This window comes from Pogona vitticeps, chromosome 1 (assembly GCF_051106095.1).
Source record: "Pogona vitticeps strain Pit_001003342236 chromosome 1, PviZW2.1, whole genome shotgun sequence".
NCBI lineage: Eukaryota > Metazoa > Chordata > Lepidosauria > Squamata > Agamidae > Pogona > Pogona vitticeps.
The window spans coordinates 347,448,518-347,476,460 of NC_135783.1; the positions used below are offsets into that span (position 1 = coordinate 347,448,518).

Below are 27,943 nucleotides of genomic sequence, written 5' to 3' on the forward strand. Positions count from 1 at the left end.
GTTGGGGACCACTGCAATAGAGCAAAGATTCAGACTTTGGTACCCAGGAAGAACTAGAAAGGGCTCTTCTTTGAAATCTTTATGTAGGTTCCCACACAGCAAGCAAAACTAAAGCAAAACCAGATTATAAATCCTTAGGTATCTAATTGTGTCCTTTAAAATCATGTTTTGTGACTATCACACGCTCTACAAGGCCAAATAAGAAATGAACTCTAGTTACTCTTCCCAAAAAGGCTTCTCTGGTACTAAAAAATGTCAGGAAGTGACCTTCCCACTGGAAAACAATCAGCCACTCCCAAATGCATCGAGGTGACCTACAAGTTCAAAGACACATGGTTTCAAGAACCTCTCCCAACTTTCTTTCTCTAACTAATTTCATTGATTTTCGACATGTTTCCTTGAATCCATTAGGGCTCCTTTCTATTTAGAGACCACTAGTCTTCCATATCCTCATCACCAGCATTTCCTTCCCCAACTCTGTCATGGAAGATCTTCTAAACCCATTGATTTTGCTTCTAAAAGAAACAGGGGGGCGGGGGGGTTGTTGGGGTTTTTTTTTACAAGAAATTTGTATTTTTAATGAAAGAAGATAAAATGTTTTTTAAAAAAGATTTTCCTTGGGGTTCAAGTTTAACAATAGGAAACAGTACATCTTGTTGACCATAAGCAACAGCTCTATGTAGGTGAGAGCAGAGTTCACAAAAATAGGGCTTCTGTCTGTACAAGGAAGTACTGTACATGCCCTCAGGTGTTCTGGACACCTGTCTAGTACAAGAATTGAAAATCACATAGGACGCTGCACAGGAGTGCATGGAATCACAAATACAGTGGACCCTTGACTTACAGACGGCTTGACTTACAGACGGCTTGACTTACAGACTTTTTGAGTTACAGACTTCTCTGGCCGCAAAATTTAGGTTTGACTTGCAGCCTGAGAATTGACTTACAGACCAGAAAAAAAACAAAATGGAACAAAAACGGCCTGTTACGGGATTAATCGGTTTTCAATGCACTGTAGGTCAATGGAGACTTGAACCTACAGACTTTTTGACTTGAGAACCGCCTTCCAATACGGATTAGGTTCTCAAGTCAAGACCCCATTGTAGATACCTGCTCAAGTACCAAGATCTGTAAGGGATAGCCCCCACTTCATCACATCACTATCCTATACTGTACATGGAAACATGGGAGGCAGCCTTATCTGTTGTGGCACCCTGAACTTCCAATGGTCCCCTCTTGAAGGCCCGGCTGGCACAGACTTTGGTTTCATTTCAGCATCAAGTTAAAATGTGTACAGTATCTCCAGTAAAGTCTTTGTTTAAGTAGGCTGTTGGCATCTTTTGCATGCATACAGCTTTTAATTAGATTTAAATTGCTTATATTAATTTATGCATTAAAGTATTTTAACTGTTTTATTTTTTACATATTTTTCTTCAAGTACTTTACAGTGTCTTAAGTTACTCAAGTTGTACTTCAACCTGAGATTCCATGATATAGGCAGGATACAAATGTCCATAATAAACAGCTAGAATTCTTCTACTGACTGTGCAACAGGATGTCATGTAAGTCTTAATGTCTAATTGCTGCTCTTCATCAAAATGCTGGTTGCATTCCTGATCAAGCTCCATATCATGCAACTGGATGTATACTCAGTAACATAACAAGTATCTCTTTAATGAAGACTTTGATGCCAAGACTTACACAATTTCTATTACCTATGATAGCACTTTTCAAATATTTCAAGGCTGTCATATAGAGGAGATGCAGGATCTGTTCTCGATCATCCCAGAGTGCAGGACACACAACAATGGGCTCAAGTTAAAGGAAGCCAGATTTTGGTTGAATATCAGAAAAAACTTCCTAACTGTTAGAGCAGTACGACAGTAGAACCAATTACCTCAGGAGTTGGTGAGTGCTCCAACACTGGAGGCATTCAAGAAAAACTTATATAATCACCTGGCAGTTATGCTTTGATTGTATTCCTGTGTTGAGCAGGGGGTTGAACTTGATGGCCTTGCAGGCCCCTTCCAACTTCACTTTTCTATGATTCTATTATAAGTGTAAATCTGTAGTATGATTTTGGCCACTAAATGAATACATAGAGATTTAGTTTAGTTTAGTTTAGTTTAGTTTAGTTTAGTTTAGTTTAGTTTAGTTTGTAACTCTGCTTCAGTAAATACTGTACCTTTTTTTTAAATGGGATATTTAACAATGCACTTCCTGAGTAAAATGAAGAAACCTTATATAAAAGCATACATTTCTCTCTATATTAATTGTTGTCCAAGATAATGATGGCCCCAAGTGAGTAGCAAAGGAGGCAGTCATATTATTGTGGAAGGCACTTTGAACTTTCCAAAATTTAAAACACAAACACACGCACACATATATATTTCAAAATAGGGCATTTTGGGAAATGACTAGATAGGCGGGGTATAAATACAATAAACAAACAAACAAAAAAACAAACAAATAAATAAATAAATAAAAGAAGATGACAAGAAGCCTGATTTCATTGCTCACCAAAGAGTTTCACTTCATTCTCCTTAAACAGAGCCAACGCAACACATGGGAAATAGCTGAGAATCTGTCCTCATCCATTTCCCTGTCTGCCAGGCACTCAGCACCAGTAAGAGGAGCTCAAACACATAAGGGAAGGGCTCCTAAGTAAAGATACTTAATGTACTGATGTCTTTGGAGAGAGAACTGTTATAATTATCCAGCTGTACGGTTGACTGACTATCATCAAGTGATAAAAACACAAGACTGAACAAACTCCATTGGTTTGATTATTTGATATTTACACTGCCCCTTTGGTGAACACATTACCCTGGGCAGATTGCAAATATAACTCAGAACCCCACGCGCCCTATAAAACAATATCATCAGCATGAGAGTTCACGGATCCGGATCTAAAATCAATGCAAGAAAAAAATAAAGCAGAAGAAGAAAACCTAATATTAACACCATCCCAGGATATGTTATTAGAGGCAGTTTTATATAATTTTGACTTCACTCATTGAGTAGAAGGAGGGAAGGAGCTTGGCGTTTGGCCCAAAAGTAAGTCCTCTAGAGATGATCTGGACTACAGTTTCACTGACTCCTGCCCATGCGGATTAAGGTTGGCCGTCTAAACCTTCTGGATAGCACCAGATTTATAGTTCTTGGCCTGGACCAGACTTAATGCAATGGGAGCTGAAGCAATGGTTTATTCCCATCTCTACTTCCCTGCGGTTGACATGTAAGAGGATAAATGGAAAGAGGAGAATCTACAACAAAACGCATGTAAAGATGAAGCAGAGTTCAAACATCGTTTTCCACTCCATGCACACCCTGTACCTTACTTCCTCGCACTCTGTCACTGTAGACCAGTGGTTCCCAACCTTGGGTCCCCAGAGGTTCTTGGACTACAACTCCCAGAAGCCTTCGCCACTAGGATTTTGGGGATTTGAAGTCCAAGAACACCTCGGTTGGGCAAGGTTGGGAATCACTGCTTCAGACATATCTCTGCCGCCCTGAATCCAATAATGGAAACAAGCTAGACAGGTAGAAAAGAGGGGCAGGGAGGGTGTCTGGGGAAAAATGGAGCAGAACATAGGAAAGAAACCCTCCTCTTCCTGTTTTATACATAAACAGAAGAGACACACGAATGAACAAAGCATGGTACTTTCAATACATCTAGATTAGGCCAGTTTTGTAGTATTAAGACTACTTTTTAAAAAATCTTTGTCCAAGACAAAGTTAATCCTCTTAATATTTCAGACAGTTTCCTCTTCACCTCCATATGTCAGTTACAGTTCTCTGTCAACCCAATGGAAGCAGAGCTCTGAAAAGGTACTTTTAGACTACAGATTCGAGTGTCTCCTTTTATAGTGGCAGTCCACAGACTTTTCTGAGCTCTGAACTGGAAGCATGGCTTGCCTGCCGAGACCCCCAAGAGTAGGGAAATAAATACAGTGGTGCCCCGCAAGACAATGTTAATTCATTCCGCGAAAATCACTGTTTTGCAAAAACATCGTCTTGCGAAATGCGGTTCTCAACTGGAATGCATTGAAATCTATTTAATGCATTCCAATGGGGAAAAATTGTCATTGTTTTGCGAAAATCACCCATAAGAAAACTGTTTTGCGAAGTGTGGATCAGCTGTCAAAACCACTGTCCTGCGATAAATGATCCCGAAAACACCCATTTTGCGAGTCGCGGACCTAGCTGTCAAAATTGTCGTCTTGCGAAAAATGGTCCCGGAAAAAAAAACGTCTTGCAAAGCACGGACTGAAACATCGTCCAGCGAAAATCACCCATAGGAAACACTGTCTTGCGAAGCGCTATAGCGATCGCAAAAACTCATCGTCTAGTGAATAAACCATTTTGTGAGGTAATCATCTAGCGGGGCACCACTGTAAAATGTATTAATGGTTCCCAAGGACCCCACATTTCTTGGATTGTAATTGCAAAAAGTCCTACCTGTTGATTGTGGTGCTAGGGTTTCTGGTAGTCAAAAGTTTTCTGACCCTCAAATTTAAGAACCAATGTTTTAAACAGGTCACCTTTTTTTCTGTTTGAGGAAAAGGTAAAGCTTGGGAAAATCATATAGCAAGGCGACCTAACCAATTCTGAAAGTGACAGATCAGAAAAGTTATGTTTTGCAAGCCTGGTAAAATGAAAACAATTTTCCACATGAATTTTGCAATTAATATATAGCTGCCTTCTGCACGTGTGTGCGGGCGCGCGTGTGCACACATCTACGCACACACTTACACTCCACAATAATGCACATGACATCTTGCTCATATACTGCAAGCTGTGCTCGGAAGCGATATGAGCTTTTCCATTATAAGTACCCTATTTTCAAGGATTTACTTGTCAGTCATGAAAGAATTACTTTCAAATGCAAATTGTTCTGGCGTGGAAGTAAATCCTCCCTTGACGCCCCCCTTTGCTCCCACTTTACTCGTTTTTTTCAAATCTATCCACTCTGTTTATTACTAACTCACATTTTTAAAAGCTTCGATAAATACATGTTTGCCCAATCGGCGGTGGCAGTTCCAAAAAAACACCAGCTCCCACTCACACTGAAGGAGAGGTGCTGTCACTTTAGAAAGGGCCCCTCCCCATTGTGTGGCTTGTCAAGAAGACGAAAGATTTTATAGCATGCGCACAGAAAGGATGTTTTGAACAGAAGGACGCCTGTGTTTATGTAACATCGAGAGGACAGGAGAGAGCAAAGAACAGAAGAAAACGACAACGCAGACCCTGTTCTCACATATCTGAGTAAGTGGGTATAAATAATTTGGTTTTTCTGCAGCCCAAATATCTCATATCCACTCATGATGGCATGTTATTGACATCCATGTGGCCGGACTACCATGCATGAAGGCTTGATGCACACACTTGATCGCCACAAATCTCTTTACAGTATTAAATATTACCCAGCCAATACCCATTCAACTTTAACAAAGGTTGGTGAAGTCACTTCCTACATTACCGTTCCAAGAATCCCTCAGCCAGCACCACCAATGGCTATGCCACCTTGGGGATTCTGGTATTTGTAGTCTAAAAAGTCACTCCTGCCAGCTCTGGATAATTGCAAACTCTGTTATGTCCAACACATGTATGCACGGCATAAGATCTGGTATATGATATCAGCCACCCTACATGTTACCAAAGGGTCACAGCTGGGAGACAGAGACTACGGGCCCAGTTCATATGATCCTGCTTTGGCTTTAAAAGCCAAGAAATACAAATGCTTTTCCCCCATTTCGTGGAGGAAAAGTATCACAGCATAAAGACTCAAATTCCTTCCACTGGAGTAGTTTTAGTTTAACGCCAACCAAGCAATGAGAGTGACTAGCTTCAGAACAAGTCGAATATAAAGTTGGTCTCAGACTTATTAAAAAGTTGGGGAAAGTTGGTAACTAATTTCTCTATTTATAAACCAAACAAATGGGAAACATTGACTTTCAGGTTCGTTTGTTCTTTATTCGTATCAGAATGTTGCACAACTTAAAATTATGGGCGTATAGATAACGTCACCTGGACACCCAACAAGGGCTATATGTAACCACTGTAGGTTATCACACAAGCCAAAAGCAGGTGGAAATGCTACCCCCAAAAAACCCACAAGCTCTGTCAGATGAATAGAAAATACTGTTAGTATTTGAGAGAGAAAAAACATTTTATGGGATGCAAAGATGTTGCCCTACAACTGAAAAGTTCTTTTAAAATGTGCCTTAGCGAGGTGCACTAAAAGTGAAAGTATTTTTGACAAACTATAGCTGGGGAAAATTGTTTACTTTACAGCCAGTTTGTTTTGGTACATAAAATAACTGATAAGATAACAAGGCAGTAGCAACTCATTGAGTTTCATGCCAATTTTCCTGTTGAAAAAGTAAGCCGTAGAATGCTTTACATTATGTGAAACACAGACAACAGCAGGAGAAAAGGAAATCCATTTTAAACTCCCACTTGTATTAATCTTTACCTAACGTGTTAATTAACAAAGAAATATATGTGAAAAATAAATAGATGTGAAAACTCGTGAGAAAAAAAAGTGTTGTAAAGTTGAAGCTTTTACAGAATATTGTAAAGGGACAAAAGGATGAAAGTGACTTTAAGCAGTTTGTTTTTCAACAAGCAAAAAGAGATGAAAAAAAATTATCAGTTATTTTATAAGGCTTTAGCCGCTTGATTAATAATAATTGTTTGAAAAGGTTTAAAGGATAAAATATTCTTTACTATCAATGAACATAACATGCAGTTGTGTTGTATGGCCATTCTAGTCAGTAATACTGAAGGGAAGGAGAATTTTACTCTTGAAGTAAAATTCTTGAAGGCCAGGCAGTGGACTCTCAAGGAGATTGGCAAGCCAAGCTTTAGAGATGTGAGATGTTGAGCTGAACTCAGTCTGAGAAGAGAATGCCTTGAGATGGAAGACCTCCTCGCCTTAAACATGTAGGTTTCTAACTGGCTGAAAAGTATACACTTGTCCTTCGCTTGATTTTCAAGGATAAGTTGGTGGCAGCAGAGTTTTAAAGTAAAGTAGCAACCACTCTTTGAGGTTTGAGGGTGGTTGTTACAGTCAGTTACGGCAAAACATAGAATCTGCTCTCTTTGCCCTGTAGGTTTACTCCTGGGAAAGTCAGTTATCCTAATCAGTATCCAAAAATACTGTCTATTTGCAATTAGTATTAACACCATGTAGTCGGCAGAATAAATATTAAAAGAAGCAGAGGGAAACGCATCACAGTAGGGCAAATGGCCACTTTCTATGGTTGCCAATACTATCTACTGATCTTCCTCTTGTGTTTGATAGGAAAGACGAAAGCAGGCACTACTTTTCCCCATCAATCTCTCCCTGCAATGGAAACAAAAACTTCACCTGCCAAATTTACACAAAAACCAAGGGGTCAAGGTAATGGATGTAAGTTTGCAATCCGACAGCATTCAAAAAGTCACAGACTGACCACCTTTGATATATAGTTTGAATTCAGATTGGTCATTCACTGATTTGTTCCATTATCTTACCTGCAAAATTATGCTATACAGACACAGTTCACACTGTCCTTAAGTGCACAGGAATCAACCATAGAGAAGTCTAGTGCAGCCATTCTCAATAGGGGGCCATATGACCGACCCCCCCGGGTGGCTGAAACATTTGAAAAGAGCCACAGACTGGAAACAATTCTTCACATTATGACGTCCATTATGCTGCGTATACAATCATAATTCCACCTGTATTTCTTTCATATTGTGTTTATGGCCATAGCCAAAAAAAGCTTGAGAATGGGTGGAGCATAATTGAGCATATGTAATCCTCTTGGCATGTGGTGGCGCTGTGGGCTAAACTGCAGTGCTGCAAGGTCAGAAGACCAGCCGTCATAAGATCGAATCCATGTGATGGAGTGAGCCCTCATCACTTGTCCCAGCTCCTGCCAACCTAGCAGCTTCAAAGCATGTAAAAATGCAAGTAGCTAAATAGGTACCACCTCAGTGGGAAGGTCACGGTGTTCCGTGTCTAGTCGTGCTGGCCACGTGACCATGGAAACTGTCTACGGACAAACACTGGCCCTATGGCTTGGAAAGGGGAATGAGCACCGCACCCTTGAGTCGGACACGACTGGACTAAAAATGTCAAGGGGAACCTTTACCTTTACTAACCCTCTTACACACTCAATATATTCTGAATCTGCATCTGACTTGAGCTTAAAACTCCTGTCTTCCTTAACACATACACACCCAACATTGTTGGCATGATTTTGCAGTACTTTTCCCTTCAACTAGCTAAGGGTCTGTCAGGTTCTTGAATAGATTCTTTTCATTTGACTGAAACTTCCATAGACAAACAGACCACAAGTGGCTGGCTGGGGCTAGATTTTCAGATTTATTGGACTACAAGTCCCATTATGCTCTGTTCAACCTGACAATCAGGCACAGAAACCTTATGTGACTCAGAAAGGTCTCATTTGGAAGGCTCTTAGGCTAAGCTAGGCCTAGTTCCACCTAGCTTCCTGTTCAGAAAGAAGACTCCCAGCAAGCAGTGGGGCAGAAACAAGAAGCCATCACAACCATGGTCAGGATATCACTGGCTACAAACAGGTATACCTTACAAAGATGATTTTATTTTTGTGTTTATTTTTCAAGCAAGACCATCTCTCCACCCCCAAGCCACACCTTCTAAGGCTTCTGACAGACATGTTTATCAATGAATCAAATAGTGACTGAGTCATCAGCTTTGCCTCTTCTCCCCACAATCCTGCAGCTGTCTGCCCCTTCCTTCCTTCCTTCCTTCCTTCCTTCCTTCCTTCCTTCCTTCCTTCCTTCCTTCCTTCCTTCCTTCCTTCCTTCCTTCCTTCCTTCCTTCCTTCCTTCCTTCCTTCCTTCCACTTTTCCTTCCTTCCACTTTTCCTTCCTTCCTTCCTTCCTTCCTTCCTTCCTTCCTTCCTTCCTTCCTTCCTTCCACTTTTTCTTCCTTCCTTCCTTCCTTCCTTCCTTCCTTCCTTCCTTCCTTCCTTCCTTCCTTCCTTCCTTCCTTCCTTCCTTCCTTCCTTCCTTCCTTCCTTTCTAGCACCATTAAGCAATCATCAATTTAGGGGCGGGGAAATCAGAAAGGCACCGAGTTTTAAAATCATACAAAAATGCTCCAGTGAGGGTGGAGTCATGCTGTCATAAGGCTGCAGCCTCTCAGGATGCAAACAGCCAGATTTTATCACATATGGGGAGCTGCAATGTCACCCTTATAAACTGTATTTGGTTCATCATTTAAGGAAGTGGCTGTGATTCAAGATTTGAGTTGGGAAAGAGCTAGAGAGGCAGGAACTGCTGTTCCCCTAGAGCACTGGTCCCCAACCTTGGGCCTCCAGATGTTCTTGGACTTCAGCTCCCAGAAATCCTGCCCAGCAGAGGTGGTGGTGAAGGCTTCTGGGAGTTGCAGTCCAAGAGCCTCTGGAGACCCAAGGTTGGAGACCCCTGCCCTAGAGGACGACAAAGCCCTTACCACCTTGATTTAGACCAGGGGTGTCCAACCTTTCACCTTCCCTGGGCCACATTAGAAAATGGAAATTTGGTTTGGGCCATACATACATTTGGTTTGGGCCATATGGGGAGGGCAGCCTTAGCCGTCCTCCCCAGCCCCGCTCCAAGCGCGTTTACCGGCAGCTGTGATCTCAGACATCAGAGGCTGCCAACTTCGACTCTGGTGGCTTTATGGGGCCGGGAGGGGGTCCACCTATTGATGGGGATGGTGCAATGCAGTCACGCAGCCCCCCTCTCCCCTCCCCTCCCGCTCCTTCCTTCCTTCCCTCTCTCCTCCCCTACCGTTGTGACGTGCCCCAGCTGCATTCCAGCTGCAAGTGCCGGCAGTGTAACTTGAAATTTTGGAATTTCTTTTAAAATAAAAAATTGCATTGGGTCGCATTATGAGCCGACCTGGGCCGCAGGTTGGACAAGCCTGATTTAGACAGTAAAAATTTCAATATGCTTGTGCAGGAAAGACACTGGAAGGGCAAATCTTTTGGTAGTGATCTTATAGATTTGCATATTATTTGTGTTATATTTTAGGGCTTTAAAGGGTATATATGTGGTAATGTTTCCTTTATGTTATGGATCTCCTGCCTCAGTCAATGAATATATTTGTGACTTTGTTCTTATTTGGCTCCAAAGAGACATTCGTCCTTGCCTTTGTGTTTGCAATACTCATTTAAAATATATATGCAGCCCCACAGAACCAGACAGCATTACACCAGCAGGAGAAACTTATCATCTAAAAATTAGTTTTCCCAAAGTCCAGACTGGATTACAAGTGGATCCTCGCAAGAACAAAAGTGTGTATTCTTTCTGAGCTTGTGGCTGCCATTTTGTCCCGCCGTAACTATAGTAACAGACGCCAAGTGGGGAGTGTTAAGTTTCTCAATCACCCCCAAAGTGCAGGACACTTAAATAATGGGCTCAAGCTACAGGAAGCCAGATTTAGGCTGAATATCAGGAAAACTGTTAGAGCAGTACAGCGATGGAACCCATGACCTCGGGAGGTGGTGAGCGTTCCAACGCTGGAGACACGCAAGAGAAAATTGGACCACCATGCGTCAGATCTGCTCTGATTTGGATTCTTGCATGGAGCGAGGGGGTTGGACTTGATGGCCTCACAGGCCCCTTCCAACTGAACTGTTCTATGATTCTATGATGAGCAAGTCCCAAATATTGCACATGACATCTTGCCATGGAGAACAGAAATTCCTTGCTTCACCTGATTCACAAGTCTGGGCCTTCTTGGCAGCTGCTCCCAGACTATGGAATTCTGTCCCAAGAGAAACCCAGTTGGCCGGCCCCGTAACATTACTCCTTCTCTGACACCGAAAAGATGTTTCAATCCAGTAAGGAGTTGGTGACTTAGTGGCTCCTGAGCAAAGGGCTCCAATTTCTCCTTTTTCTACTGTCCGTTTAAATTGTTTCGCTCAGCAGTTGGTTTAAAATAACAATAAATTTAATTGCATTTCCAATATTATAATGCATTATGATTTTAGCTGCATTTGTTTTTTAAATATTCTGTAGGTACCTTGTAAAATGGGTGAAAGGTAGGATATTAAACTCATGCATGCATAAATAGATTTGCACACTCTTTATATACCAGCCAGTCTTAATCAGCTAGGAGATGAACATCTGTCACCAAGCACAAAGCACCCGGAAAGGAAACACAAGTAATTTGCCAGATGTGTTAAGACACAGATGAAAGAGTTAAATAGCACTATTATACTGCACATTTTATTCTTGCAGATATAAGAAAGCAAACATAAGGGACCTTGGAAATCAAGATGCACAATTACTGGCTAATTTAGAGTTATACATGCAACAGGGGGAAAAATATTAAGGTGCTCACCCAAACTCTCACGCACCCCTGATTTCTCTCTGTGGTGCTTGCGTCTTCCCCGTTGTTCCAGGCAAGGGAGCCCCCCAATCTTTTCAAAACACAACTTCTTGTTGATGAAGAGGAAGAGGACTGCCAGCAGGACAATAAAGACTCCAACTGCTGAAAGGAAGCCAATTGCTTCTGGAGTAACTAGTTAAAAAAAATACAGAGATGAAATAAGTTATACCACGTTGGAATGAAAAAAGTACAAACATGAAAGCAGGTTTGCTGAGAGAATGTGTATTACAGGTATATGAGTCAAGAAGAGTAGGAAAGAACAAGCAAGGGAAGATTGTTACAGTAGCTCCCCCCCCCCTTTACTGGATCAGCATCCGTGGATTCACTTGTCCGCTGCCTGAAAATATTAAATAAAAATCATGGAAATATAGTGGTGCCTCGCATAACGAGCACACTGTTTAACGACGAATCCTCATAGCGATCTGTTTTTTCAGATCGCTAATGAAATCGTATTGCGATGTTTTCAATGACAAAACATTGCATTGCGATGATCGGTAAGCGTTTCGCTTACCGACCTCCGCATTGTGATGTTTCTTTAACAGCTGATCGGCAGTTCCAAAATGGCCGCCGGACACCCAAAATGGCCGCCACAACCATTTTCGCACCCTGCTCTCGCTTACCAAGGGCACGAAAATAGTGGCGCTATGGAGGAACTTCGCTGAACGGTGAGTTTGGGGCCCCATAGGAACGCATTAAACTAAACGGAGGAATCAAGAGAATGTAGAAAATGGACAATGGGTTATGTGAAGGAGGTTCGATTCCATGATGATGGGAGAGAAAAAAACTTGATGGTTTGAGCATGTGGGTTGAAGGAGAGAGAATATGAGTAAAGAGAAAGAAGGAGGTGGGGCTAGCCCACCTTATCCCAGTTTAGTAGTGTGTTTTTTTTGTTTTAATGGTGATTAGTTATTTTAGTGAGCTGTAATAATCTTTGAATATGTTCTTTATGCTAAAGCTTGAGCAATATTTATTTATTTATTTATTTATTTATTTATTTATTTATTTATTTATTTATATCCCGCCCATCTGGTATATTTATACCACTCTGAGCGGCTAACAACAAATATAAACTGATTCTATGAAATTCTATTTTTCTAATAAAAAAATTATAAAAATTCTTACAAAAGGACTGGTCTCTTGAACAGCAGGGTCTGGATAAATCCAGGGAGTGGAGAGGGCCACAAACTAGCTATCATTAAGAGTCCTACCTAACTGAGCTGTTGTAAATTCTAAGGAGTCACAAAGCCGATGTGCCTGTAACTTGCAAAGTACTGGGTAAAAGTAAAGTGTTCTTTTAAGGTCAGACTTGTTCAAGGGGCTTACGCTACGCACTGCTGAGGTCTTGGGACTTGCCTCAGCGCAAAGGTGGTAGGTAAGTGGCCTTTCAAGCTCTCTGACCGAGTGCTAAGCGCTCCTTAAGGAGGCTTGGGCACCACACATATAAACCACCTTGAGCAATAAGAATGCAAAATTCAACTTCAGGAATTGATAACATTAATAACAATAGCAGTGTGCCATCAGGTTGATGGACATTGACCAGGGTTTTCTAGGTACAGATCACTCAGATGCAGTTTAAGAGAGTCTTCCAGCTGTACTCTGGGACTGTGTGGTTTGCCAAAGGCCACCCAAGTGGCAGGGCACATCACTGCATCATCTATACACTCTCTGGATGATCTGAGCTGTCCCCTCTTGTGCAAGGCACAAGAAAATATTCAAACTTCCAGCCCTTGACTGCACAGCCAGAGACTCCACTCCAGATATTTACATCACCTGTCCTTCTGTAGTAGAAGTGAGCAGAAGACAGACTAAGATCATTTGGAGAGACTGCCAGGTGATTGGCCAAGTCACTTTGGTCCCCTGTTTGTTTAATAGCAAGGCCACAATGTGTCTTCCACTCGCATTAGGCTGTTCAGGTGGGGGGAAAACTTGGTATAATTTTTTTAAGCACACTTATTGAAATCCTGTTGCTTAGCATAGCAAGATGCAACGAGAATAGACCCATTTGGATCTATGGAACATACAGAGAACTGGACTCCCCACTGATTCTATAAGCCTACTCTAGTTGTGACTCTAAGCAATAGGATTTCAGGCAATGACTTCTGTTCCATTGCTTTCTTATTTTCTGGTCAGTCTGCTGGGTTCTAACAGCTTCACATCAGACAGTAAATTCAAGAAATGAAGGAATGTAGAGCTACCTACACCCACTGAATTCCTGCTGGTTATTGCAGCTGTCAGAGGTAGAAAACCCTGTAAGGGAAAAGGGGAAGGAGAGTGGAGCAAACAAGAACTTCGACACATGCAATTCTCAAAGCAGTACTGTATTTTAAATTCCTCTCCTAGTGCCATCTGCAAAATGATTTGGCTCGTTCTCACCATTAGCACAAAATTAGCTATTCTGTGCTAATTTCGAACTACGAAGTTCAGCCTCCGGCAGCTCCCGCCAAACAGACTGTAGACCCAGACTCCAATTAAGTGATTAAGTCTATAAATGACTTTAATAGTCATCTGTGCCCATTTAGGGTTATGCTCATTTACTTTACTTGTTTGAAAATTTACAACCTCCCTTTGCTGTTTTCAGAAGTGGGAAACAGCACCATTTGTTTTCTTTTTCTTTTTTTACATAAAAGTGTGAGAGGGGAAGGCTAAGAAAGAAAATGCATCCACAGCAAATAACAGCCACAACTGCATGAAGAATATTTCAAAGCTGTCAGGGAATCCAAAGTGTCAAAATTTCAGCAGGTGTGAATAGCAGAAGTCTGGAACATAAAAAGCTGTGCAAAACCTGGCCAGACAATTTAACAATCTCTACCCGGCTTGTCCGCTGTGATTATAGTGGCTCCCAAAGATGTTTCTTTCTCATTTGCTAACTGAAGGTGCCAGGGTCTGTCTGGAAGTAGGAGTTTTTGTAAGCTAATCACACACTCTGGTATCACCTGCATGTAAACCACAAATCTAGAGTTTCTCAAGAGGTGAAGGGGAAGGAAGAAGGAACCAGAAAGTGCTGAACACCAACAATGACTTCTAACATAAGAAATGCTTCTCATGCTTCTCAAGGCACAGAAAAAGCTCAGAATCCAATATCGAACACAGAACTCAGTTTCCGGAGTATGGGCGCTTTAAGAATGAAAGAAACTCCAAGTTGTTAGTTCTCATGACATTCTAAAATGTGATGCTTAGTAAAACACATACAGTACATGTGAGAGAAGCCAAAAGGTCAGAGTACAAGATATTACTGCCCACTGTAGCTCTCCTTCTATCAAAAAGTTAATTATGTAAAAATAAAAACTGTGGAACCCTAGATGTCGAGCTGGATAAACGCGCTGGCAAAGCAGCTACCATGTTCTCTAGACTCACAAAGACAGTACAGTATGGCTCAATAAGAAGCTGATGGCATAGACCAAGGACACACCTGTGTCATGAGCACACTCCTGTACTGCAGTGAGTCCTGGACCCTTTGTGCACAGCGGGAGAGGAAGTTGAACACGTTCCATATGCGTTGCCTCCAACGCGTTTTTGGTATCACTTGTCAGGAGAAAGTTCCAAACAGAGTAGTCCTGGAACGAGCTGGAATTTTTAGCATGCATACATTACTGAAACAGCGACATCTATGTTGGCTTGGGAAGGTCGTGAGAATGGCTGATGGTCGGATTCCAAAAGGTCTCCTGGATGGAAAATGAGTGCAGGGAAATCACCCCAGAGGGAGACCACAACTGCAATACAAAGACATCTGCAAGTGGGATCTGAAGGCCTTAGGAATGGACCTCAGCAGATGGGAAACCCTGACATCCCGGCATTCAGTGCATCACGGCCTCTCCCAATTTGAAGAGACCCTTGTCCAGCAGGCCGAGGCAAAGAGGAAGTCACAAAAGCAGCAAAATCAGGGAGCTGGACAGGGGACAGATTGGATTTGTCTTCAGTGTGGAAGAGATTGTCACTCTCGAATTGGCCTTCTCAGCCACACTAGACACTGTTCCAAGTCCCCCATACAGAGCATGTTACCATAGTCTTTCGAGACTGAAGGATGCCTAATCTAATCTATGTGTTTCTGCTTAATTTGCATGAATTGCACAGACTGCAAAAATCAGCATTTCCTGGTAGCTGGACAGGGGCAAAATTTCAAGCACATATAAAAGGAAATGGTCCCTCAGGTGTGCAAGACAGAATCACAACTAGATTTCTGATTTATCTCACCCATCATAGCCTTCCAAAAATAATTCCACAGCAGCTCTGAACAAGATAGAGAAGGGATTCACTGCAAGGTGCCCTCGGAAACAGTTAATTCTGGGGAACAACACTGTTCTTAGTAATGACTTCTTTAATTCCAATTTATTCTTGACTTTGGGGTGGGAGGTGGGGTGGAGATAATAAGGAAGCAATCACTGGTACTTTTCCAATTACAGCTCACCCCCACTCCATCAGTAGCCCATAAACCGTCTGCTTTATACCACTCAACGCTAATTAAATTTCATTATACGTTTGGAGCCACACATTATTTCTCCACTGGTTCCTATGGCGCCCTGGATAACCAATAGCTAATTATACACTGTTGTACATGTGCAAGGAAACACATACATGCGCGCACACACACACAAGAACTGCACGCCAAGAGAGGTGTTGTGTGGGCAGAAGCTCTAACGAAAAGCTGTGTAAGGCAGATTTGTGTAATTATTACCCCTGACCCCACATGCTGTGTTATAAGAACTCCCTCCTACATACGCATGCAAAGTATCTAATGTACAACATGTAGCAGCATAACTGTGCAAAAGAACATCAACAGGGGTAGCCAGTAATCCTTTCTTCCCTCTTTCTACTTAGGAATCAGAGCATTTAATCTTTGCCCTTCTCTCCACTATCTCAAAATATTATGATCCCTATCGGGGTCACCAAGGGTAGAATGTTCAAATCTCAGACACTAGACAAAGCACATAACTAGATGGGGATTTCTCCCACTCTTTGGCCTGCTCTGAGGATGGGGACTGATTCACTCCCTTTCCTGGTATCCACACAATGTAATTCTAATTGCAAACCAGCTCTTCCTTAATGAGTGCACACACACACACGTGTGTGTGTGTTTAATGCCTTCTAGTGCAGTGCTGATGCACTATATCTTTTAGGGGGAAAATTTAAAAAAATCGAAACCTTCCTCCCAGAAGGAGGAAGGGGGATTTTGTTGTTGTTTTGTTCATTTTTCTTTCTTTCTTTCCCTTTTAAGGCAAGGTGGGCTAAATAAGGTCGCTTGCGATGCAGTGTGGTTTCCTGCCCTGAAACCACCCAATCCTTGCACATGGATGCCAGGATCACGCCAAAGGACGTACTGCATCTCTATAAGTGACTCTATTTATCTCAATCCAGCCCACTCCAATTTGGCCATCTACACTCATCCTAAAATGCATCTATCCTTTTCAGGATATACAGTCTTCACACTTTTAAATGTGTAGAGAAAAATGCTAGGGTCTTGATGCCATCACTCCAGGAAACTCTACTTCCTTGAAAACTGTACTATCTGCTTTTCTGCCTTCTTTTTTTTTTTTTGGTCTGAATCAGACATTAAAGCTGTCAATTTTATTTGATCAGTCCTCTGAATTTTTCATCTATTCAATCAACTTTCAATGCATCTGTGTAAAGGTAAAACCAATAATTAAAAAAGGAAGAAGAATACACATCCTTTTGTCATGGTAAGGCATTCATTTATTGTAGCAGGTGTAATCTAAAGAAGGCATTCCATTATATGCAGGCAGTGGGAAGAATATTTCTTTTAAGGACTGCTTTACTGCAAAAACTGATTAAACACTGTTGGAGGTTTTTAGCTTTGTCTAACCAATGTTCAACAAGTTAGGCACAACGTTTTAAAAAAGGTAACTGTCACACACTCTCCTGCTTTGTTTTTCATGAACCATATCCAGGCAACACACACCACACAGACTCAGAGGTGTGAATTCTTCAGAAAGAAAAACACAGTGTTCCCACATTTTAGAGACATTGAGCAAGTAATTAATGGGGTTAATGTAGGCTTGCGGGGCCCCCTTAGTTTCTTAGTGTTATTACTGCTGCTACTATCATAACAACTGCTACACGTACTCTCAGTATGAGTTAAATGGTCACGCTGTCCTTTCTCCAAGGAGCTCAAAGCTACACGCACACGGTTCTTCGCTTAATCTTTGCAACAGTCCTATAAAATAGGTTTCAGGGTGAAAGAGTCCAAGTAGCCCAAAGCCGTCCATGGAGATCCAAATCTGACTGATGATTTGAATCCTGTCCTTCTTCATCCAGCAGTTCAGTCACTCCAGTGAGCCCACATTCCTGGCTTCTCCCCATCTCTCCCATCACCTTTCATTTTGGCAATTTTGATTTGGGATGGGGGAAATCATTCTGCATTTGCTGTTTTCAAACAACTGGAAGTCTATCATCTAGAGATGGGCATATACCTCCATTCAGAGGTTTGTGACACTTCATCAGTTGCGACACCACAGGTACCATGGATTCCCTTCCCTCACCCCTTGGCTGGATTCTCCACTCACCAGCTGGCACATACTACTCTTCTCACACTCATCCAGACCCTGCAGGAATGCCTGCTTCCCTCCTTCACCTCCTCCAGCAACCATCCACTCAGATGAGGCAGGGCAAGGATTCCTGCAGTGCAGCCTTTGAGTGGGCTGCTGCTGGTGGAGGCAGAGGAAGGAAAGCAGGCACTCCTGCTGGGACTGGACAAAGGCCCAAAGAGGAGGAGGAGGAGGAGGACAGCAGCACATGCCGGCTGGTGAGTGGAGAACCCAGGTGGGGGTTGGCGGAAGGGAATGTGCAGCACCTGTGATGCTGGGCCGACAAAGCGGCACAAACTTCCAAACCAAGGTTTGTGCTCATCTCTACAAAGATCTAATCCAGTTGCTCCCAAACTTGGGTCCCCAGAAGTACTTGGACTAAAACTCCCAGAAGCCTTCGCCACTAGCTATGCTGGGCAGGATTTCTGGGAGTTGTAGTCCAAGAACATCTAGGGACCAAAGACTAGGAGCCATCGATCTAATCCAACCAACAGTCTTAGCTAGAGTAGACTCACCAAATAAACTGCTGTCTGGTGGATCAACATTTACATAAATTCTGTTGGTTCAGTGGGTCCACTCCAGCTGAGACCAGCACATTGGACTCGGATCTGAAATTCTTGCAGGATTTGATTTAAATCAAATTGATCTAAGTCACGATTTAAATTTAAAAACTGGATTTCTGGACAAAGTAAACAAAAAAACTATTTAAATCATGATTTAAATTTTAAAAAATTGATTGGTATTAGAGATGGGCACAAACTGCTGAATCGGCTATTTATGCTAGTTCGTTTTTCGGCCAAACAGGTATTTCATGCTTTCCAGCCCTGCCTCCTCTGGCAGGCACCCACTCAGAGGCAGTGACCAGAGAAGGCAGAGCAGAGAAGCCCAGACACTGTCTCTGAGTGGGTGCCCACTGGAGGAGACAGGACTGGGAAGAACTGAACAACTATTTGGCCAGAAAACAAACTCAGAAACCTCCAGTTTAGCAGTTCATGCCCATCCCTAATTGTTATTCACTCCACTTATCAGTGTATTGCCCATCTGCCAGTACTTCCTGATCTGTCTTCTACCCATTTCCAAGAAAGTTCATTGGAGCCATAGACTCTCCCTGCAAACAATCATACTGCTTTGATTCATACTGAGCAACTCCCTCCTTCTATCTAGACATGCTTCCTTTCAATCTGTGACTTTTTGCCTGGCACCAATGACATATTTTTAAACCTTATCTATACAGCAGCTAAGCATGGGGGAGGGGGGATGTCAGCTCCTGTGCAAACTCAGAAAACCTCATCAGAGACTTATTAAAGCAAAGCTAACAGCATGCCTCTGTTTTCAACAAAATGTGGGTCACGGAAGCCACTTCTCTACAAAACAGTTCGCTGCTGTGGCAAACGACTGATATGGGCACACTGTCAGCCACAGTTATCAGCTGCAAACAGGTGGTGCTTTTATTCATGTGTGAGGCACGCACACTGTGCAAACACTCCAGAAATAAAATGTGTGTGTTTTTGCAACACAGCAGCTCTTTGCTGATTATCTATTTCAAACAAGCCAGGGAGACAAATTATTGAAATTGTTTGTATGCTGCAGGGATAAAAATGATTCTGTAACTCCCCCCACCTGCAGTCTTCCAAAAAGGTGACCCTTATAATCAATCACTAGAAATGGAATAGAAGAGAACACAATATCAGTCTTGGATGGAAGCGGGCTGTAATTCTTACAAGTCAAGGCAATAAGCTCAGCTAAAATGAACCTGGCCTATGCTACTGTTGCCATCAAAAAGCAAAGTGTGCTGCTCCTATACTGCCCCATAGAACTTAAAGCACTCTCTGAGCAGTTTACAATTTAATTACCGTATTTTTCCGCGTATAAGACTATACTTTTGTCTAAACATCTTAGACTGAAAATTGAGGGTCATCTTATACACGGAAGTAAGCTGAGGAGAGTACAAAAACAAGTGGAGGGGAAAGCAGGGATCAAATTGTTCCTGCAGGGCTTTGATCCCTGCTTTTCCCTCCACTTGCTAATCCTTAGCAAAAGGAAAGCAGGGATCAAAGCACTGCAGGATCGCTTTGATCCCTGCTTTCCCCTCTGCTTGCTAAGTCCCATGGGGCTTAACAAAAGGAGGGGGGAAAGAATCAAAGCAATCCCATAGCTGTATAAGGGGGAAAGGGATTAAAACGATCGTGCAGTTGCAGGAGTGCTTTGATCCCTTTGAGCCACTTGATCCCACGGGGCTTAGCATGAAGGGATAAAGCAGGGATCAAATTGGTCCTGCAGCGCTTTGATCCCTTTCCCCTTACACTTGCTAAGCCCCACTTCAATTTCTTAATTTTGGGTCTTATACATGGAAAAATATGGTATGCAGGCAACAAGCTGCCTCCCCTCCCTTGTGAACAGAGTACTCAGTTTACCAATCTCAGAAGGACGGAAGGCTGAGTCACCCTTGAGCTGGCTACCTGAGCCCATCAGGATCAAACTCAGGTTGTGAGCAGATGCTTGACTGCAGTATTGCAGTTTAACCACTGCACCATAAGGCTCCTCATTAAGCCCCTGCCCAGACCTTAGAATACAAAGGAAACAAGGAGTCCTTGACGAATTCTGCATTCCAAAAAGTACACTATACCAATATTTGACCATGCCCATTTGATATATTTTTAAGCCAAAGCTGAAAAAGTTACTCCCCCCCCCCGGAGCTTCTAGAATATCTCAAATAGCATGCCCACTGGTCATACTAGCTAGTGGATTGTAAAATGGATCAGGGGGTCATAAAATGTAAATTTCTGAAGCTTGGATTTGTATTTTCAATTAACTGCCTCTGCTTTCTGCAATTACTGTAATATGAACATAAATGGAAAGGGGTCTCTCTCAGAACGTGTCCACCTACACGCCCTCCATGAAGGGAAATCTTTATATGTGCTCACTCCTGCGTATCTCTTCTGCCTCAGTTTTTTGGGGGGGTTGTAAACCTGAAGGTGGGAACTATTTTCTTGATCTTGCATGAGCCGCCCTGGGAAGCCTTTTTGTCTGAAAACTTAAAATGTATTCTAAGCAGACACTTTTGATCTTCAGGAGAGCAACTACAAAGGGATCAGCTACCTGGTCGATATATATTTAAAAAGGAGAGGACTCTTTCTCTCTTACAGCAAAGAGAAAACAAAACCGTAGCAAAGTAAAAGCTGAAAGCTTGTCACTTAACCTTATAAGTCGCAGCTAGAATAAGTCCATTAAATCAGGAGGGATTTGGTAATTCAATTCCTCTGCAAATTCCATCGATTCAGTGGTCCAACACTAGTTTTGACTTGGTGTGCTAAGGAAGAAGACTCCAACCCACTGATTTAAAAGCGTGTAGCATATTTTCCTAGACAAGAACTGAAAAATTCATAAAACAGGGCAATAAAAGTCCAGTCTTTTCTCCAGAGTGACTCTACACCTTCAGTTAGTTCCATATGTAGATACACAGAGAGATATACTTCACACACGCTTCCATTCCAGATAATTCTGCTTAAATCTGCTTTCCACCGCTGGCTCTAGATTTTTTTTTTCTTTTACATTTATGAACGTGTAGGAGTAAGATTCTTTGCTTTTCACAACTGTCACAGCCCACTTTATGGATTAGTGAAATCAAATGTTACTTAAGACATATGCATGTCATTAAAAGTGCATGTTCCTTAAGATTCTGGAGGATATTTTGTCTTTCAATCACAAGAATCATAGCTTCCTTTTCATCCCTAAGAACCACCTTCAAAACAAGCAGACACTAACTCTATGCTAGAACACCACACTCTCTCACACACAGGATCTTGAAAACTGTTTGATATTCAGAGCTTTGACACGTTATAACCCAGTTTTCAAAGAGGTAGCCATATTAATGTGTTTCAGGTTGTATAGCAAAAGAATACAAACAAAACACTTCTGTCATGTTAGAGACTAACAGGTGTTATTTCACTGTGATCTTCAGTAGATTACAAAACTTTCATGGATTACAACAACTCACAGCAAAATAGAACTGTCACTTTTAACTTGCTGTACCTCGTTTATATTTTTGTTATACAGAGGCATTAGGTTTTGCACAACCCAAAGGATGCTTGTAAAGCTTTCTTACTACACCACATTTCAGCTGAATGAATTTTGTTATATCATGTTGTTTCCAACTTACGATGCCCCAAGGAAAAGTGGAACACAGTAGGAAAAGAGGAAGACCAAGTATAGATGGACTGACTCCTACAGGAAGCCACAAGCTTGAATGTACAAGAGCTGAGTTGAGCATAGGACACTGTGGAGATTGTTCATTCACAGAGTTGCTATATGTCAGAGGTAGAGATTGAGGTATTCATATATGAGTATCCTTGCACAGGTGGAAATAACAAGGGTCCGGACCCATGCTGCTGGACAGTCCACTCACCCATCCGCTGCTGCCACGGGTTCTGCGCTCCCGTCCTATCATTCCAGAGCTCGCGATCAACTAGCCACTCCTAGCAGGAGGTGGGATGAGTCTTCCTGCCAGGTCAAAGAGTGGCTTGCAAACCGCAAGCTCCGGAGCGACAGGATGGAAGCGCGGAGCCCGCAGCAGCAGGGAAAGGGCAAGTGGACAACCCCGCCCCACGGGGTCGGACCCTCATTATCTCCACCCGTGCGGGGATATTCATATACGAATATGAATACCCTCATCTCTAGTCAGAGGTGATTTGACAGCCTATAACAATAATAATAGCAGTGAATTAAGAACTTTCAAATGACTTATTGTCAGAGCCATGGTTATTTCTTGCATACTCAAAACTACAGCTTCCTTTGCTGAATCAATCCATCTTGTATTCGGTCTTCCTCTTTTCCCACGCCTTTCAACTTTTCCCTCCTTTTTTCACCGAGTCCTGCCTTCTCGTGACAAATCTGAAGTACAGTGGTGCCTCACATAACGAGTGCCCCGTTTAACGAAAAAATCGCATAGCGATGGCTTTTTTGCCATCGCTTTTGCAATCGCACTACGATCTTGCCTATGGGGAAAAATAGGCACCATTTTCCCCCAGCTGAGCGGCGGGAGCTTTGAAGCCCCGCCGCTCAGCTGGGGAAAAATGTCGGCAGTGGGCTGCAGCCTCGGAAGGACCCCGAAGCCACCATCCCCTGCCGACAATTCCCTTCCGAGTTCTCAAAGGGCCCCCTCCGATATTGGAGAAAGCCCTTTGAGAGCTCGGAAGGCTCTCAGCGGCGGCGGGGGAAGGGTACGGGGGTGTCGAAGGCTTCCAGGCCTTTGCCTGAAGCCTTCCGGACACCCCCCACCCTGTCCCCGCCGCTTAAAGCCTCCTTGCGCTGCCTAGCCCGGCCGTTCTCGGACACCTAGGTGTCCGAGAACGGCCTGGGTAAGCGGCGCAGGTAGGCTTCAAGCTTCCCGATCCACCCCCCACCCTGTCTCCGATGCCGGTAGCCTCCCCGCGCCGCCTACCCAGGCCGTTCTCGGACACCTAGGTGTCAGAGAACGGTCGGGCTAGGCAGCGCAAGGAGGCTTTAAGCGGCGGGGACGGGGGGGATCGGGAAGCTTGAAGCCTACCCGCGCCGCTTACCCAGGCCGTTCTCGGACTTCTGGAACGGCCTGGGTAAGCGGCGCAGGTAGGCTTCAAGCTTCCCAATCCCCCCCACCCTGTCCCCGCCGCTTAAACGGTAACCGGCGGTTGGTGGGATCCAAGCCCGGGATGCCTGAAAGGCATCCCAATCTCTCCACCCTCCCCCCGCGGCTTGGATCCGAGCCGCAGCGGCTACCCCAGCCATGGCCGGACTCTAGGGAGTCCAGCCATGGCTGAGGTAGCCGCCGTGGGTCAGATCCAAGCCACGGGGGGAGGGAGAAAACCGGATAATCCGTTCCAATTGGAACGGATTAACCGGTTTTCAATGCATTCCTATGGGAAACGGTGCTTCACATAACAATGTTTTCACATAACGTTTTTTTTCTGAACCAATTAACATCGTTATGCGAGGCACCACTGACAACGTTCTCCCGTTTTGTCACTTTATCTGGCCCTTACTTGCTGCTTTTGCCTTCTATTTCACCCTATCGTGCTAGAGCATTCTCTGGCCTGTTTACCACATAACTGTTCAAACAACACACCCTCGAGTGAGCTGGGTATCCATTTCACTAACCTCAGTAAGATGGAAGGCTGAGTCAACCTTGAGATGGCTACCTGAACCCATTAGGCTCAAACTCAGGCCATGAGCAGAGGTTTGACTGAGGTACTGCAGTTTAACCACTGCACCATCGGACTCTATAGTGAAAGTTTGGGGTTGATTTGTCCTAAAACCAATTTATCTGTCTTTCTGTCAACCCATTGTCTCTGTAAAGCTTTCTTACTACTCCACATTTCAATTGAATGAATTTTGTCAACTGTGGCGGATCCTCTCCCATGGTTAGATCCCACCTGTCCTGCTGCTGATACTTCCAGAACTGGACAAACCCAAGATATGTATTCTCCAAGGCTTTCACGGCTGGGATCCGATGGTTGTTGTAGGTTTTTTTGGGCTGCTTGATGGTGTTCTTAAGGTTTTTCTTCCTAACGTTTCGCCAGTCTCTGTGGCCGGCATCTTCAGACGACAGGACCAGTCTTCTTGGACTGTTTTTGTATCTTGTAAACATTTAGAGAAGAAAAGCTTTCTAGATCCTCTGGACCAACAAGAGGATCTTAGATGAAATCAAGTGGGGGGAACTTAGGATGTCAAAAGACAATGTTAGGAGAAGCTGATGGGACATAATACCACTCCATATTTTGACCCTTTATTTATTTATTTATCTATTTATTTGTTTGTTTGTTTGTTTTATATCCCGCCCATCTGGTATATTCTACCACTCTGGGCGGCTACCAACAAATATATATGCATTAAAATAACTTGCAAAACTACTGGTGTCTTTTGTAGTTCATGGCCTTTGAGCCTGTCTATTTGCAATGCCTCTCATTCACACTCAGACACACAACATGAGAAAAAGGATGAGATACATCCTTCCATCTGAGGATAACACAGCCATGGGTCTGATAAAATTGGCTGCGGTCCATGAAAGCTTGTGTTAACCTTCTGAAGGTCACAAGACTCTTGTTCTGGTCTCCCCCACATAGCCTTCTCCCAACAACAGAGTCACAGAGGCATTTATCTCTGGTTACCACTTTTTTTTCTTCTCACCCTTCCTGTCCTCTTCGAACCTGAGATTGTGTGTTACATCTTGGCATTCAGCCAATTTCAACCTCACGATGAACTATCATTTTGAATGCTTCTTACTTGTCTTCCTACAAGGTGCGTGAATTGAACATCCTTGTTACTATGACAACTAAGTTCCTTCGCTAATGAAGAGGAAGGATCCCTTCAGCTATTATCTACTTTTTAAAAAATGCTGTTAAGTAGGAAAAGCAGTCTTCTAAGGTGCCTACAGAATCCAGATGGTCCTCAGATCAGATAGAGTTTTAAGCACACCTGCTGTACAATGCAACTAATTCATTCCACAGATAAGTTATCTAACCTAGAACTACAGTGGTACCTCGCAAAACGATCACCCCGCAAAACGATTTTTTCGCTAGACATTGACTTTTTGCAATCGCTATAGCGATTCGCAAAAGTTTTCCCTATAGGGGATTTCGCTGGACAATGATTTGGTCCGTGCTTCGCAGACAGTTTTTTCGCAAGACGATGATTTTTACAGCTGATCAGCAACTTCACAAAATGGCTTCCCTATGGGTGATCTTAGCAAGACGGGTGTTTTCGGGACTGATGCTTCACAAGACAGCAATTTAAACAGCTGATCGGTGCTTCGCAAAATGGCTTCCCTATGGGCAATTTTTGCTGAATGACGACTATTCCCCCCCCATTGGAACGCATTAAACGGGTTTCAATGCATTCCAATGGGGAAATGCTTTTCGCTACACTATGTTTTCACAACACAGCGATTTCAATCGAACAGATTAACATTGTCTAGCGAGGCACCACTGTACTAGTAAACTTACAAGAAGCAAAGGGAGAGAGAGAGAGCAGACGGCCATGACATTTTGATCCTTTAATGATGTGAAGCTGTAACAATAATAATCATGTGCTGTCAAGTCAATTCTGACTTATGGAGACCCTTTTCAGGGTTTTCCAAGTAGAGAAGACTCAGAAGTGCAACCACCATTCCCTTTTTCTGGGGGCATCCTTGGGACTGTACAGCATGCCCAAGGCTACACAGGCTGACTCTTCTCCCTGGAGGCACAGTGGAGGAATCAAACTCCCAACCTCTGGCTCCACAGCCAGAGACCTAAACCACAAAAACGATCTTTACCACTTTATTTGTATTAGAAAGAGCAGTAGTTCGGTAAGACCAAGTTGAACGATTTCAGAAATAGTTGAGTAGCCTATTATGGGAGTCTTGGTTTAAGTACCTTTCCTAACCTAGTACCCTCCAAGTGAAATGATTATACCTCCTGTCATTCCCTCTGCCAGCATAGGAATCTTCTTTCTCCCACAGGAAATATTCCTCTCCAACTTCTCCTCCCAACACACAACACACACACATACAAAATTTCAGAGCTTTCTATTCCCGGATCTTCTTGTCTGTCTTGCCACTTCCAACCTCATTTGGCCCTACGATTTTCTTTTCGATCGCATGCATGGTGATTTCTTGCCTTCCTAAGCTGGCCCACAGCCTCCTTTCGAAGAGTTGCTTCCAAAAGCAACTCCATCAAACTGACTCCAGGTGATGTAGCTGTACCATTTAGAGTCAAAACCTGGCCTCTCAAGGTTGACTGGGTTTCCTTGGCAACTTGCCTAACCTCCATTACTCCAGGGAGCTGAAATGTGCTGCCAAAGAGACTGTTCCATTTAATCAATTCTGTCCTTTTATTAGTTTATCGTTCCAGGGCTTCCCATTTGCACATCATCTGCCCAGATGAAGTGGGACACCTATAAAAATAAATCTGGCTCCACCCCAATCTACAACTATTTAGCTCCTTCAGGATGCACACTTTAACTAACGATTGTCTAAACAGAAGTAGACACTCCAGCCATTTTTCCTACCGTATCGCTTGCCTTTTTTTTATTCTATGATTCTCTGACATACCATCCAGCACATTGGATAAATCCACTGGTGAAACTAGTGAATGTTGTGAAGATGAAACAGATACACTTCTGTCCTTAAGGGTTTGCTTTTTTTTTCCAGATATGAACACAGAGTTGTAACAGGGAAGTTTCTGTTAATCAGAGCAGTGAAGACAGAACAAATGCAAGTCAGTGTATTTCTTTATTTACAGTGGTGCCTCGCTAGAATTACCCCGCATGACAGTTTTTTCGCTAGACATTGGCTTTTTGCGATCGCTATAGCAATTCGCAAAACAGTTATTCCTATGGGGGAATTTTGCTGGACAATGTTTAGTCCCTGCTTCACAAACCGATTTTCGCTAGACGACGATTTTGACAGCTCCCTCCGCACTCGCAAAACATGTATTTTCGGGACCTAAGCTTCGCAAGACAGCGATTTAAACAGCTGATTGGTGGTTCACAAAGCAGCTTTCCTATGGCCGATCTTCGCTAGACAACGACGATTCTTCCCCATTGGAACACATTAAACAGGTTTCAATGCATTCCAATGGGGAAATGCTTTTCACTAGACAATGAGTTCGCTGAACAGCGATTTCAGTGGAACGGATCATCATCGTCTAGCGAGGCACCACTGAGTTTGATATACAGTGGGGTCTTGACTTAAGAACGGCTTGAGTTAAGAACATTTTGACTTAAGAACCACTCTCATAGGAAAATATTGACTTGACTTACATACTTAGATTTGAGTTAAGAACTGAAAAAAACCATGTGGGAGGCAGGGAAAGTGCAAAATTTGAACTTTCAGTTAACTGTTGGCCAGTGAAAAGGGTGCCTGTCTGCTTCCTCACTCCTCCCAGCGTTTAGAGAGTGGATTGGGAGACAGTCTTCAGACTGCCTGCCTTCCCTGAACCTTTCTTGACCTAAGAAAAAAAGAAACAAAATATCC

The 27,943-nt window shown here is 43.1% G+C and overlaps 1 protein-coding gene across 1 annotated transcript in view; it reads right to left on the bottom strand.

Annotated features, from left to right (window-relative positions):
- The window catches only part of SYT16 (synaptotagmin 16), a 99,115-nt gene that overhangs the window by 42,006 nt on the left and 29,166 nt on the right, over nt 1-27,943 (bottom strand). The window contains exon 2 of the mRNA XM_072986799.2: nt 11,369-11,548. Coding sequence (XP_072842900.2) covers nt 11,369-11,548 — 180 coding nt within the window. The remainder of the gene's footprint in view (nt 1-11,368; nt 11,549-27,943) is intronic.